This window comes from Actinia tenebrosa, unplaced genomic scaffold (assembly GCF_029948245.1).
Source record: "Actinia tenebrosa isolate PJP-AT-01 unplaced genomic scaffold, QUT_ActTen_1.0 PGA_scaffold0__85_contigs__length_37466705, whole genome shotgun sequence".
NCBI lineage: Eukaryota > Metazoa > Cnidaria > Anthozoa > Actiniaria > Actiniidae > Actinia > Actinia tenebrosa.
Genome location: NW_028292569.1, coordinates 22137622 through 22152167, shown reverse-complemented (window position 1 = coordinate 22152167; position 14546 = coordinate 22137622). Strand labels below are relative to the sequence as shown.

Below are 14546 nucleotides of genomic sequence, written 5' to 3'. Positions count from 1 at the left end.
TCTATATCTATACAGCGATATGCAGAAATGATGATCCTTTTGTATATACATAAAAGTATATCAAAAGTATATTAGAAATTATGGGATACCATCTCTGATATTTTTTCAGAAAGCTCTAGCGAAAGGCAACCCGAAACTGAAAAATATCATTATGACATCCCATAATTTCTGATATACTTGTTGATATACTTGTAATCATGAAGTCATGAAACCGGTAAAATAGATATTAGACCAACACTTTATCTATTTGACTATTACACTTTGACTTACATTTTTATTTATTTCGCGGGTTAAATGCCTTCACTCTATTTAGGTTGGCAATATATATTCAGTGTGTGTGTAATGTGGATACTAGGCAGTTAAAAGCAGGCTGTCGGGGGCGGTGGAGGAAGTAAAAGTTCGATTAGGTGCTTATGTATTATAATTAATGCTTCAATACTGCAATACAGTAGTATGTCTATATAATGGACTGGTCATTCCTGTTGTTATCTAGCTGATGCATATTATTACAGATCTTCAGGTCTTGGTAATCTGTAGGGTTTTGCCTGCCACCAAGTGGCTGATACGTAGTTTCTGGTACGTTCTTGGCGAGCTGAGCATCGGGCTGTTTGAACTGTGGACGGTGAAGGGATTCGTAAGCTGGACCTTGACCTTGATGCGATGAACCAGCTGCATCAGAATGCGCGAGTGCTTGATAATGACTCGGCGTTTCTGTGGAGGGGCTGCTGTAGCCATCTACTCTAGACATTTCGGTTGGATGATTATCACGATACATTCTTATGGGCTCGTATTCTGCAGGTGGGGGGTCTGTTGAGGAGTTTCTGACACCAAGCTGGTTGAACAATTGCTTTCTTCCATTTCTAGCGCGTCCCTTGGAAATAATATTTTGTATAAAATTAATTGACATGACATGTTCGCATTTCACTGAAGAAACATTTAGCATCCGTGTTATTTGTTGAGGTTTTTCAACAAACCAACCAACCAACCAACCAGCCAACCAGCCGACCAACCAACCAACCAGCCAACTAACCAACCAACCAACCAACCAACCAGCCAACCAACCAACCAACCAACCAACCAACCAACCAGTCAACCAACCAACCAACCAACCAACCAGTCAACCAACCAACCAACCAACCCACCCACCCATCCACCAACAAACCCACATTTACTGACGACGTTTTTTACTGACGTGAAATTCGATACACACCACCAGAGTAGAGGGTGCAGGGTTATCCCATAAACGCTTGCGCGCTTAGTTTTGACGGACATTAACAAGTGGATGGTCCGCAACAAGTTAAAACTAAATAGTGATAAAACTGAAATTCTCGTATTGTCAAGTGCTTATCGTACTCGACCATTAATTGATTTTCTTAATATTTTTGGTTTTGATATTTCTCCTTCCTCTGCTGCTCGTAATATTGGTGTTGTATTTGATGAAAAGCTGTCACTTGAGAAACACATAACCTCTGATCTGTTTGTAAATCTTGGTTCTTTGACATCCATAATATATGTAAATTCGTAAATTTCTAAGCCTTGGTGCATGTGAAACCCTTGTTCATGCATTAATTTCTTCTAAACTGGATTTCTGTAATTCCTTGATTCATGGTCTTCCTAAATCTTCTTTACAGAGGCTTCAGCATGTTCAAAACGCAGCTGCAAGGGTTGTTAGTTTCTCTCCCAACAACGAGTATATTACTCCTGTTCTATCTAATATGCGCTGGTTGCCTGTAGAGCAACGCATTGAATTTAAAATACTTTTACTCGCCTTTAAAGTCTTACATAATGGTGCACCTTCCTAACTTTGTGATTTAATCAGTCCTTATGTTCCTTCTCTTCTTTAAGATTCTCTTCTTCAAACCTAGTGGTTAAACAGCCTTAAAATACAGTCTTAAATCGTATGGAAAGATGACTATTTCTCGTGCTGCACCTGAGTTATGGAATTCTTTTCCTTCTAACATTAGGCCTTGTGTTTCTCTTTCCTCTTTAAAGCGTCAGCATAAGAACTGGCTTTTTAGAAGGGCATTTGATATACTTTAATTTAATGCATCTACGAAGATTTTCAACCATCGTAAGACTTTTTGAGACTATGCTGTCTTGATTCATTGTAAAGGAAAGAAAATTGTTTTTTTTATCTGCTTTGTGCAGTTATAAAGCAAGCGGCCATTGGCAGAACACGAGAGAAGTGTTATTAGGGACTTTAAGATTCGCAAAATCTACGACGGCGACGACTACCGGAAGTATAAACATCTTTACTTTGGGGTTTCGCGCCTTCAAAGTCTGTCTTCCCTGTGGATGAGTTGCCGGACTTTACTGACAATGTTTTGAATGAAATCTCCAATGAACAGAACATCAAAGATAAATTCGTGAATGAAAATCGTCCTTCGAAAGACTATAATAATATAATATACAATAATAAGGAAATATTTCTTATTTAACTTGTTTTGACGAATGCTTCGGAAAGCCGCTATTACTCCTTCCTGTTCGAACGCCGAGTAAGAGTGATGTCGTCACGTTCCAAACGAAAATATGCATCGAAACGCAAAGCATCATGTGATAACCCTGGACCCTCCTCTGACACAACACATACTATTGCATGTATAATAATATCAGTGTTTTCATACGCAATATGTAATTGTACTTTACAAGCATTTAACACAACAAAAACAAACAAAGGAATCACGATATTTAGTGTAAGAGTTACATCAAATAAGCTTTTTTCCAGTTGCTTGTTACATTATATTTTGCTTCATCCAATATGGCGACTTGTGTGTTGTTGTTTGTGCCACCTTGGTTAGTACTTCCGAAGACGATCGACATCTTTTTGTGTAGGTTTTCTGCGAACGGCGTGTGCGTTACTACGTGACATGAGCGTATTAGCCCACCTTCCCCACCCCCCCCCCCCCCCCCCTCCCATGCTACAAGGTCTTTCAAGACCGAATACGCATTGCCTCGTGCTGAATAATAACCATGCGATTAGAGCCTTCGATGATTTAGTACATCGAATCAGAATGGCATGCGCACTAACAATAATACATTCATCACTCGGCAAATGATCGGCAAGACAATCAGCAAAATTCGTAAACCTGAGCCTTCGATGCATCACAGCGGCACAAGACACATGCGCCATAGTGCTCAATTGCAGATTCAGTGACGACTACAAAGAAAAACGGCTTGCATCTTATAACTCGGGCCGTTCCACGGGAACCCCGAGCAATTAACACTGATGGTTGGAAAACATAAATTATCATGATGATAATTAACAAAAAACATACTTCATAAACTTGATCTTCAACTGCTTCGTTTCTGATTACGCTGAAAATGGATCGAAGATTTATGAAGAAAAGTGAAAGGGTCAATAGCACATCGTTTAATTACTGACAAAGTTATATTCAACTAATTACCTTTTGGTATTCCCCGTTGGATCTTTTCAAGGACATTAAATGAAAAAGAAATTTGTTAGAATTTCTGTTTGGAGTTTCGTTGAATGACAAGATCTAAGTGCATTTTTATGTTTGAATAGTTTCTTCGTAAAAGCAAAACTACAAACGAACAAACAAACAGAGATTATGCAGAAATAAGGCGGAGAATCAGAAGAAGAGGAATTCATTTAAATACGTGCCTTTTCTTTTAATGTTCCTCCAGATGTAAAGAAGCAAGAGGACGATAACTACCAACGACACACCTAGGAAAGCTGCACAGACAGCCAATGCAGTGGAGCCTTGAGTACCTTGAGGGGGGGAAAAGGACAAAAAACGATCAGGCAGGATAAGCATGTTGAATCAATGTTGGAGAATCTAGAAGTATTCACAGTAATTAATAGGCACATAAAAAAATAGAGAAGGAAGGGAAGGAGGAAGAGTAGGATAGAGAGGAAGGTTGGAAGGAATGAGGAAAGAATGCTGGCAAAGGAGACAAATAAATAAATAAATCTTTTATTCAGATAGACACTGAGCTCATTTTATCACCTCGAAAAAAAAACATATTATGAACTCCCTATCAAAAAGAAGTTTAATTTCCTTATGGATGGATAGCCAGCATAGCGGTCCTCTGATGGGCATCTGATGGGGATTGGTGCAAGCGGAGTGTGGAGTGGGGAGTGGTGATTTACGAAGAGGGGGTAGGAAGAGGAAAAACGGAGGATGAATACCAACATACCTGTAACCACAAGATAAGCCTTCCTTTCATCTCGACCAGCAGCATTCTCTGCCCGGCACGAATACAACCCTTGGTCACAGCCAGTTGCCTTGGTGATAGAAAGCGTCCCATTGGAATGAACAGAGTAGCGATCACTTGAGCCAATCACAACATCGGATTTTGACCATGTGACCGAAGGGGTTGGGTCTCCCTGTGCTTGACAGTGAAAGTTAGCTGTAGAGCCGATAGCGACAGTCACGTTGGTTGGTGCGGTGATAATATTTGGTAGAGCTATGAGATACGAAAGTTGTTGGCACACTTCTGAGGAACTATAAAATTTATTGGCAAATACTTATCCCCTAAAATATAATATTTTAATTCATAAATTATACTTTGGACAAGAAATAATTCGATATTATACATCGTACTCCCTTTGAATCGCGTTATCTGCTCCAAATGGTGCTACAAATGATGGACAAACACTGACCACCATACGCTGTCAACCAGAAGGAATTCCATTGCTGGGTTTCAATCAGCAGATCAGAAAAAAGCCATTATCTGCTCCAATTGGTGGTCAAACACTGACCATCATGTGCTCTCAACCAGAAAGATTTCTAATGAAACTTGTGATTCTGCTGATAAACATTCCGCACGAGACAAGAAATGACGTCAAGTGCGCCAAGCAATTTCTACAAAAATTGCTATACACAAAATTATATATACTATGCACTACACTCATAATGGCTCATAAGTGTACGAAAACGAGGTCACCCGATCATTAGATCACAATAAAATATATAAAGCACATGAAAAGTGTTCATGGAAGAAAAGTATAGAAAATTGACCTTTTGTTTTGACCTGAATTCGCGCTATCCACTTTTATTTTGAATAAGCAGTCTTTTTGGCCTTGCAAGATGACTGGGTGGCTGCATTTTCGTGCACTCGTCAGCCATTATGAGAACCGTGAATACTTACTATAAGCTCGCAAATAAAAAGAGCTACTGGCCACGCCCATGCTGTTATTCACTCGACAAACATATTCTCCTTGGTTGTCGACTGTCAGTGCTGGTATGGTCAACGTCTGTTGATTCTCAACGACATTCCCGTCAAAAATCCACTGGAATTTTGGCGTGGGGTTACCATTTGCTGGACACGTGATACTTAACTCTTGACCACGTGTTTTGGTTATGTTTTGCAGGTGGGATGCAAATCGTGGAGAGACTATAAACATGCAAAAAACGAAGTTAGTCACAATTGCCTTGATGCCATATCTAGCATCTCTTTCAGCAATCCGATGTTGTAAGTTATACCTGTCGCGTTTTAGGATTCGACTTTCGCTGTATTGTGGCCCGTATTGCGATACAACGATACACAACTTGCCATAGGGCTACATATGTTGTAAGTTGAAGGGCCAGTTTTGGATGCACCTGCACACGGCCTCTCCCTTAGCAAAGACCTCTTCCGCTTTAATAAATGTTGTCATTTTATCATTTATATTACTGAAACCATCACCACTCATGATTATTCTTCATCATCATCAAAACATTTTTTAACTTAACAGTAACACCATTGTCATCATCAAGACCATCATCAACATCCTCATTATCATCATCACCACCATCATCAACATCCTCATTATCACCATCACCACCATTATCAACATCCTCATCATCATCATCACCACCATCATCAACATCCTCATTATCACCATCACCACCATCATCAACATCCTTATTATCATCATCACCATCATCATCAACATCCTCATTATCATCATCTTCATCATCATCCTCATTATCATCATCTTCACCATCATCAACATCCTCATTATCATCATCACCACCATCATCAACATCCTCATTATCATCATCATCACCATCATAAACGTCCTCATTATCAGCATCACTACCATCGTCAACATCCTCATTATCACCATCACTACCATCATCAACATCCTTATTATCATCATCACCACCATCATCAACATCCTCATTATCATCATCACCACCATCGTCAACATCCTCATTATCATCATCACCATCATAAACGTCCTCATTATCATCATCACCACCATCATCAACATCCTCATTATCATCATCTTCACCATCATCAACATCCTCATTATCATCATCTTCACCATCATCAACATCCTCATTATCATCATCACCACCATCATAAACGTCCTCATTATCATCATCTTCATCATCATCAACATCCTCATTATCATCATCTTCACCATCATCAACATCCTCATTATCATCATCACCACCATCATCAACATCCTCATTATCATCATCATCACCATCATAAACGTCCTCATTATCATCATCACCACCATCATCAACATCCTCATTATCATCACCACCATCATCAACATCCTCATTATCATCATCACCACCATCATAAACGTCCTCATTATCATCATCACCACCATCATCAACATCCTCATTATCATCATCACCACCATCATCAACATCCTCATTATCATCAATCACCACCATCATCAACATCCTCATTTCATCATCACCACCATCAATCAACATCCTCATTATCATCATCATCACCATCATAAACGTCCTCATTATCATCATCACCACCATCATCAACATCCTCATTATCATCATCACCACCATCATCAACATCCTCATTATCATCATCACCACCATCATCAACATCCTCATTATCATCATCACCACCATCATCAACATCCTCATTATCATCATCATCACCATCATAAACGTCCTCATTATCATCATCACAACCACCATCATCAACATCCTCATTATCATCATCACCACCATCATCCAACATCCTCATTATCATCATCATCCACCATCATCAACATCCTCTATTATCATCATCACCACCATCATCAACATCCTCATTATCATCATCACCACCATCATCAACTCCTCATTATCATCATCACACCATCATCAACAATCCTCATTATCAGCATCAGCTCCACCATCAATCAAAACATCCTCATTATCATAATCAACAACATCTCATCACCACCATCATCAACATCCTCATTATCATCATCATCACCATCATAAACGTCCTCATTATCATCAACTTCATTAATTAAGTTTTTTAAAAGTGTTGTATGTTAATGCGTTGGCAAGGGTTGACGAGCGACAACCAAACACGCTTAATATAAACTACTGATAGCTATCACGTGGCACCCTATAGAGCTTTTACTGTAAGTTTTGACGTATTTCCGGATCCAATAAAAACCACTAAAATAAAGCGAAAGATAATTTAACCTTTCTTCATAAACAATTAGGAATTTGAACAACAAATCCTGTCATGGAGATAAAGTAAGAAAAATCTAGAACTGCTTTTCGTTCTGGTTTCGGAAGTGGACTTTTGATACTTAAAACAAAGTATATATACATACATAGCACTGACAAAGAAGCTTTTTGTTGCTTGCTTCCCAAAGAGTTTGTTGCTACACATTTGTAAATCCCTCCATGGACTTCAGCGACTTTATCAATAACTAAAGTATTGTTTGATAGGACCCGAACGTTCCCAGAAGGCATTGAGTGTGATGTGATGGTTATTCCATTGGGTAGGAGCCATTGTATAATCGGTGAGGGTACACTTGTGGCTGCGCAGCTGAAAATTACTGATTGGTTTTCTTTGACTACTTTGTTGAAGGGAGAGATTGTGAACCTTGGAAAACCTGGTGGAAATAGAAGAATGGAAAGACGGACGGACATACATTTTATTGTATTGTGTCATCAAAATATCCGCTAGTTTTATTTTCAGTATTGAAGAAAAGATGCCATAAAATGGTTCTAACCACAAGTTATGTACATTTAAGTCCCTAAGCGGACCTTTGAGCTTAATAGAAAAAGAGTAAAATATGAAGTTGTTTACAAAGAAATGCCATGTTTAGTGTTGAGTGTATGACGTCACAGAACCTATAGAAATTCGTAAAAATACTGAACTGAGGGGGGATCTGGAGAGAGAAATATTGTTAGAATCAAAATGAAAAATCAATGAGAATATGGTATCTCACTAATGATGGCTCAGTTGTTTTAGCATCGGTCTGTTGTGCGGGAGGTTGTGGGTTCAATCCCTGGCCGGACCAACACTCAGGGTCTTAAAATACGCGTGGAGAAATTGTTGCCTCTGTAATTACATCTGGGCAAATAGTTTTGCCTCGAAGTGGTTCAGAAGATGCTCCAAATCCTTGTTTACGAGTACAATGTTGATATTTCTAGTTCAGCTGTCTTGAATTACAGCAGTCAACGAAAAAAAGCATGCGTAGACATTAATTTAAGTCACGTGATCGGCTGGCTCCGCCCTCTCTTAATCACTCGGCAACATTGTCGTATTGATTGACAGCTAGTACATGCTAATTGATAGGACTGCAGACCAGAACTCTATAGCAAAAGCCCGCAAAAGTCCCTTGGGTAATGTCCTGAAGGCTCCTGGAAACTATTGCGCAACTTGTCCATTTTGTGATATAGAACTAAATTCTTATATTCAATAAACCCAATTTTCATTTTATTCGCTTCCATGACAATTATGCTCCTAAGTCCCTGAATTGATACCATAATACAAATTTCCTATTAAAATATAGAAAAAGCATCTTACCCAGAACAGTCAACTCCACAGAAGCATACATAACACCTAAGTCATTTTTTGCTTCGAGCTTGTATTGTCCTGCATCAGACTTCATTACGCTACTGATTGTCAAAGTTCCATTATCAAATATCTTTATCCTTCCTCTGTTTGATAGTACAGCACCTTTGTAGTACCATGCTACAGTTGGCAAAGGATTTCCAATAACCTTGCAATTGAATGATGCCGTTTGGCCAACATGTGGAGATTGAGATGAAGGTGGTTGAACTACTTCTGGAGATCCTTTAATCAAAACAAACTATATTACTAAACTTTATTAAATAATCTGTTGATTGAGCTTAGTAGTATAGCATTTCAAAATAATACCCAGATAGTACACCCTCATCTCTCATCAATGCAACCCAGTTTTGAGTCCCAGTTTTGAGTAAGATGTGTGAGTAGAGTTGTTTGTTGATTCTCTCTCTGGTTCTCCGGTTTTCTTCCCTCCGCAAAAATCAACTTCTAAATTCCAATTGGAATTTCAGTGGATGAAGAGCGACTCTGTGGAAATGCCACTGTTAAATCCTTATTTCCAAGATGGCATCTATTTTGTGCCATTAAACAGTCCCACAATGCAAAGCAATGTCAATTTGACCCTTTTTTCCTCAACCTCAGAATGGATAATATATCTCAAAGTTAAGACCAACCTTCCACAGTAAGTCTTGCTTGATTACTTGTGATAATGACTGTATTACTACTGGCACGGCAGGAATAAAGCCCAGCATCATCAAAGGTCACTCTGGTTATAGTTAGGTATGCCTTGCTATTAACATAAGAGTTACCCCGAGTCACATTACCACCATCTTTCAGCCAATAATAGGTTGCATTAATTAAACCTGTTGCTTGGCAACTGAATGTTACTGTGCCACCTTTGATTTGGAAATCATCTTGTGGATGTTCGATGAAACTCTGGCTTGATGAGAAACCAAAATTATGTAGAAAAACTACGAAAAAAATGCTGTGTTAGTTCAAGCCTAGCTAGTCTGCATATAGCAAAGTAATTTTTAGCTTTTATAGTGGCCCCAAAACTCCACCCCCTTTGGGCCCCGTCACATAGGGGGTGTACTATTTTATGATATGATCAGGACATTCACAAAATCAAGCATCAATAATGCAATAGATAGAAGCTTATCTAGAGGGAGGGGGAGGTGAACACCTCCTGCACCCCTTCCCTAGATCTGTCCCTGTTATGTTCAAGGCAAATAGAACCTTTGGTGAAATATGAGAAATGTATATGGTTACCATTAGTTGTACAACAGTGTACTATTGTACAACAATGGACTATTTGCTAGTATACTCATGATAGAGTTACCAATCAGAATTCACAATTTGAATACATAAATTATAGATGAGATGGAGAAAGATGAGAGGTCCTTAAGCTTTTATAGGGGGGTACACATGCACCCTGTGCTCCCCCTGGTTACTGCCCTGAGAATGACCACACAATATTGCCTGTGACTTTGTCCCAGATAAAGTCCCAAATAGCTCTTTATCTTGGGTGTAAGGTCTAATTCCCATGTTAGATAATGTGTTATTCTCTTGAGAATAATATTCTTGGTTTAAGTTGTGCATATTCATGTGTCTTCTTGTGTGCAACCAATAAACAAAGAAATAATACCCTAGAGAATGACACATGGTCTGTAATAGTATTGAAGAAATAGAAAATGTGCATGTGTGTTGTGTGCAGTTATGAAGCACACAGGGGTTGGCAGAACACGAGAGAAGAGAGAAGGAGAAGCACAACATGTAGCAGAGTGCTTCTCGACACTTCTAGGATGTTATGCCAACCTTCAAGTGCTTAATATAACTCCACACAGCACAGCAAGCAAGTTTTTTTTAATTTCTTTTATAAAATACAAATGACAACCCTTATTTTAGATAGGAATGATGCAACTGAAAGTGCCCATGCGTGCTGTGTGCTCTCATAAAGCTTGCGCTTCCAACCAATAAGAATGCAATGGGAGATCAATGACAGCTATTTCTACATTCTCAAGTTTTATCAATATTCCTACCTGCTACTGCAGTGAATATTATAGCTGGCCTGAATCCCATGGTAAATTAAGAACTGATGAATAAAACCTTTCAAAAAGGTTTAAAAAATCTATAAATTCAAGAACAAAAATAAGAAAGAATTACTTATACAAAAAAATTAAAACTTGGCATTTAATGAACTAAATAACAACATATATACTGATACGAACTCAAACATCTTTTTAAATTTCTACTGTTGTTAAGTTTAATCTTCGGATAAAATAGTCAAAAAAGGTTATATACGAAATAAACAAAGTTTTCTTACACTTTAAATAATTAATCGTATTGTACTTGAATTCTTAAGAATACAGCACCTAAATAGTTGAATTTTTATAGAGAATTCAACGGCTTACCATAAACCACGAAACCAAACGAAACGAAACGAGACAATAATATGCGAAACGAGGATTTCGCATTTTACAGATCTTTAAAATGCGAAACCGTCATTTCGCATTTTACAGATCTGTAAAATGCGAAACGACAGACTGTAACCTGAGGCTTTGCGATCCCATGTTTAACTGTAAGCTTACTCACGAAATTAGATGAAAACTGTGTAGCTCCATGTCTTAGAAAATTAGAGATTACTTTGAATCTCAGTGGGAAGAACAGTGTAAACTTTCCATGCACCAAAAGCCACAAATTTATTAACTATATTGAAATACTTCAACTCGTGTTGTTGTGGCGCCATTTTGAATGCACAGGGACCCCAATCGAATCATTATACATGACAATAGACATCAGAGAAAAAAATTTAGCGCCAAAGTTTTTACTTTTGAACTTCTTTCAATGAGGTTAGAGAAGTATGGCATTTAAAATTCTTTGAAGCGTTTTCCTTATGTTTTGCCGTCGAGTTATAACAGTCTGGTGCGTCTGGTGCTGAAACAGCTGTACAAGAAAAATGTCATTAGCATGAATATCACTTTGAGTATTAATTTTGATTTAACCACATGTTTATGTTAGTTATGCATAGTTTGTGCTGTATGCTTTTATTAGAAAAAAAAACAACCTAGAAATAAATTGAATCCACTTTTCTCGCTTTTCTCTTTGTGGGCTTCCTTTGTGCTGTCATATATTATGATTCGATTGGGGTCCCTGTGCATTCAAAATGGCGCCACAACAACAGTAACATTTCTGACCAATCAGATTATCCCTTATATTACAATGGCCTACTTGCAAGAACAGTTTATATGAGGAACGTTTTGATTTTGTTAGCGATGTAAAATAACACAAACATAAAATAATTGGAATTTTATGGTTGTGAAACTCGGGTCGCACAAGAAATGGTCAGCTTCGGGGATTATCCGGGAGATTTGATACTCTAATCTGGAGACCGGGAGACACGGTCCAAAATCTGGAGACTCCCGGTTTATCCGGGAGAGTTGACAGCCCTGAATATAGTTTATAAATTTGTGGCTTTTGGTACATGGAAAGTTTACACTGTTCTTCCCACTGAGATTCAAAGTAATCTCTAATTTTCTAAGACATGGAGCTACACAGTTTTCATCCAATTTCGTGAGTACTCAAGCATGTTAAGGCCTGGGTTATGAACCAATTCTCTATTAAACCATTAAAAAATAATTTCTCTGGTGTTTCTGCTTAAAGTATGACCAGCTTTCTCAAACTTTCTTATATTGTGGTTCTTTACAAATTGGTTCCAAAAAACGGGAAAAATTAGAATGAGTTAAAAACGTATGTGATAAAATATGTCAATATTTCGCAATTGAAATGTGTTGGATATTACTATGATGTCTTTATCTTGGTTTGATCCCCTAGTTTTAGCAAAATTCAGAGATGGAATGATTGCAATTAAAATTATAGTCACGTCGGTGGAGGTAACGCAACAAGCTGCTTACGGTTGAAATATCGCGAAATAGAGATCGTAAAAAGACCTCAACGGAAAGCTAAAAATGATTTGCCCAGAGATTTTTCTTTTGAATCTGATAGAAATACATTAGATAATCCTCTGGGTGTAGGTTTTGAATAATTTGGTATCTCCGCACATAGTTTTTATAAGCAGTATTTTAAGGCCTTAATTTGCATTTTTAAACTTTGGAAAAAGTGTACACGGTAGAAAAATTATTTCGAATCTTAAATCGCCAAATATTCTAGAATAAATACAACGAAAAGCAAGAGGAATACCTATTCCTTCGGTAAAAAGTACCAACCGAAAAAATTATTAAGCAGTTTAGCTGTAGGATGCGCTTATTTTTGTACTAAATTCCTTGACCTCGTCGGTCATTTTCCCCCTGCATTTGGGCGAAATCTATTTTCGAAAATTTCGTGGGGAAATTTTTTTTTTTTTTTCAAAACTAACAACACCTCGATTTATTTTACACTAAGGGCTATCTAAAAACAAAATATGAGCGAAATCGATTTTTTGACTTGTGCCATGAAAATTCGATTTTGGTCGATCCTTACAGACAGTCGCTCTTAAATGGTTTCATACAAGCGATTAAAGAGGACTGAATTTACTTTTGGAACTGAAATTGTTTTTTGCTTTTTTTAGGCACGGTTAAGTTCCTTAGCACTCAACCGTTTATAAATGTATCAATCAGTCGTCACCAAAAACTATACTGTCGTCAAAGCATTCGTTTTCCAGATCATTGGGACAACTAATATCGAAAATCAAAGACAATCTTTACCTTGCTGAACGAGTTCTAAGAAAGTTAAAAGCAACAGGATTAAAAGATGCTGAGATCTCAAAGACATCATCGTTTTCAATGTTGGGTGTTTTTGCTTTAACAGATCAAAAACAGTTTTCCGTGTTTGAATACTCTAATCAAAACACGCGGAATGTTGGGAGAACACGAGAGGAGCGTAGAAAATCACGAAGCGTAGCGGAGTGGTTTCCAGCTTCTCGAGTGTTCTCCCAACATCCCAAGTGTTTTGATCAGAGTATCAAACACAGAAAACTGTTTTTGATTTGTTTTATAAAATAACAAACGCGCGAAAAGATCGAAAAAAAGCAAAGTCTAAGTAACTTCTCCCTACGTGCCGTCTTATTCAAACTGACCAATGAGCGCGCGCGATAGATTAAAAATGACGATAGCGTGTTTTGATACTCTCATCAAACATGGTTTTCGACCAATCATAGCGCGCGTAGTATCCCAATTATTTTATAATAAACGATATAAATAATTGGGGGGAGTGAAAGATCATGATGGAGGAGTTATGAAGTTTGTTTGAAGATCGAGGCTTGTCTCAACTTTCGAAAGCCGGGATACATTATAGCTGGGATATAAGAATTATGATATATATGACCAAGAAAATTTCGTGATCATAGTTATATGTGAAAAATAATAAAACTGATATATTTTTCCCAACAATTTCTCCTCTATTTTCTCCGCCATAAGCTAGTTATACCCCCCCTCCAACTGCACCTAAATATACCCCCCTCCAACTGCACCTCTCCCAAAAATATTTTTGTTATGAATGGTTCTTGAAGTACTGGGTTTCACTGATTTTTTACTAGTTAAAGAAATGAAAGTTTTTTTTGAAATACTCACAAATTGTGCATCGATGTTCTGATCATAACTTCAAACCACTGAAATTCTGTGATTCCCTTGAAACAAATAAGAAAACACTCAAAAAACATCAATATAAAATTCTACTGTTTTCAACCTTATAATTCACAGAAATAGCTTCACGCATTGATAAGTGATTAGTGACATGTTTTCAGTTGAAATGGCAATTGTAACTTCTTTGAGGCGAGAGATGTGCGAATGCAATGTAGTTGTATGGCG

General features: G+C 37.8%; 1 protein-coding gene across 2 annotated transcripts; it reads right to left on the bottom strand.

Moving 5' to 3' along the window:
- Nucleotides 1–254: 254 nt before the first annotated feature.
- Nucleotides 255–13570, bottom strand: LOC148913841 (roundabout homolog 3-like). 2 transcript variants are annotated; one of them, XM_089025843.1, is made up of 11 exons: nucleotides 13446–13570; nucleotides 10785–10873; nucleotides 9420–9716; nucleotides 8746–9015; nucleotides 7541–7825; nucleotides 5113–5358; nucleotides 4159–4428; nucleotides 3623–3730; nucleotides 3405–3426; nucleotides 3276–3315; nucleotides 255–870 (listed from the first exon to the last, which is right to left on the bottom strand). In XM_089025843.1, the coding sequence occupies exons 2-11, from the start codon at nucleotides 10822–10824 to the stop codon at nucleotides 778–780; spliced, it is 1671 nt and encodes a 556-aa protein (XP_088881969.1). In that variant the 5' UTR covers nucleotides 10825–10873; nucleotides 13446–13570; the 3' UTR covers nucleotides 255–777. The 2 variants fall into 2 exon arrangements, with proteins under 2 accessions (XP_088881969.1, XP_088881970.1); XM_089025844.1 differs by lacking the exon at nucleotides 13446–13570 and adding an exon at nucleotides 11338–11441.
- Nucleotides 13571–14546: the final 976 nt, after the last annotated feature.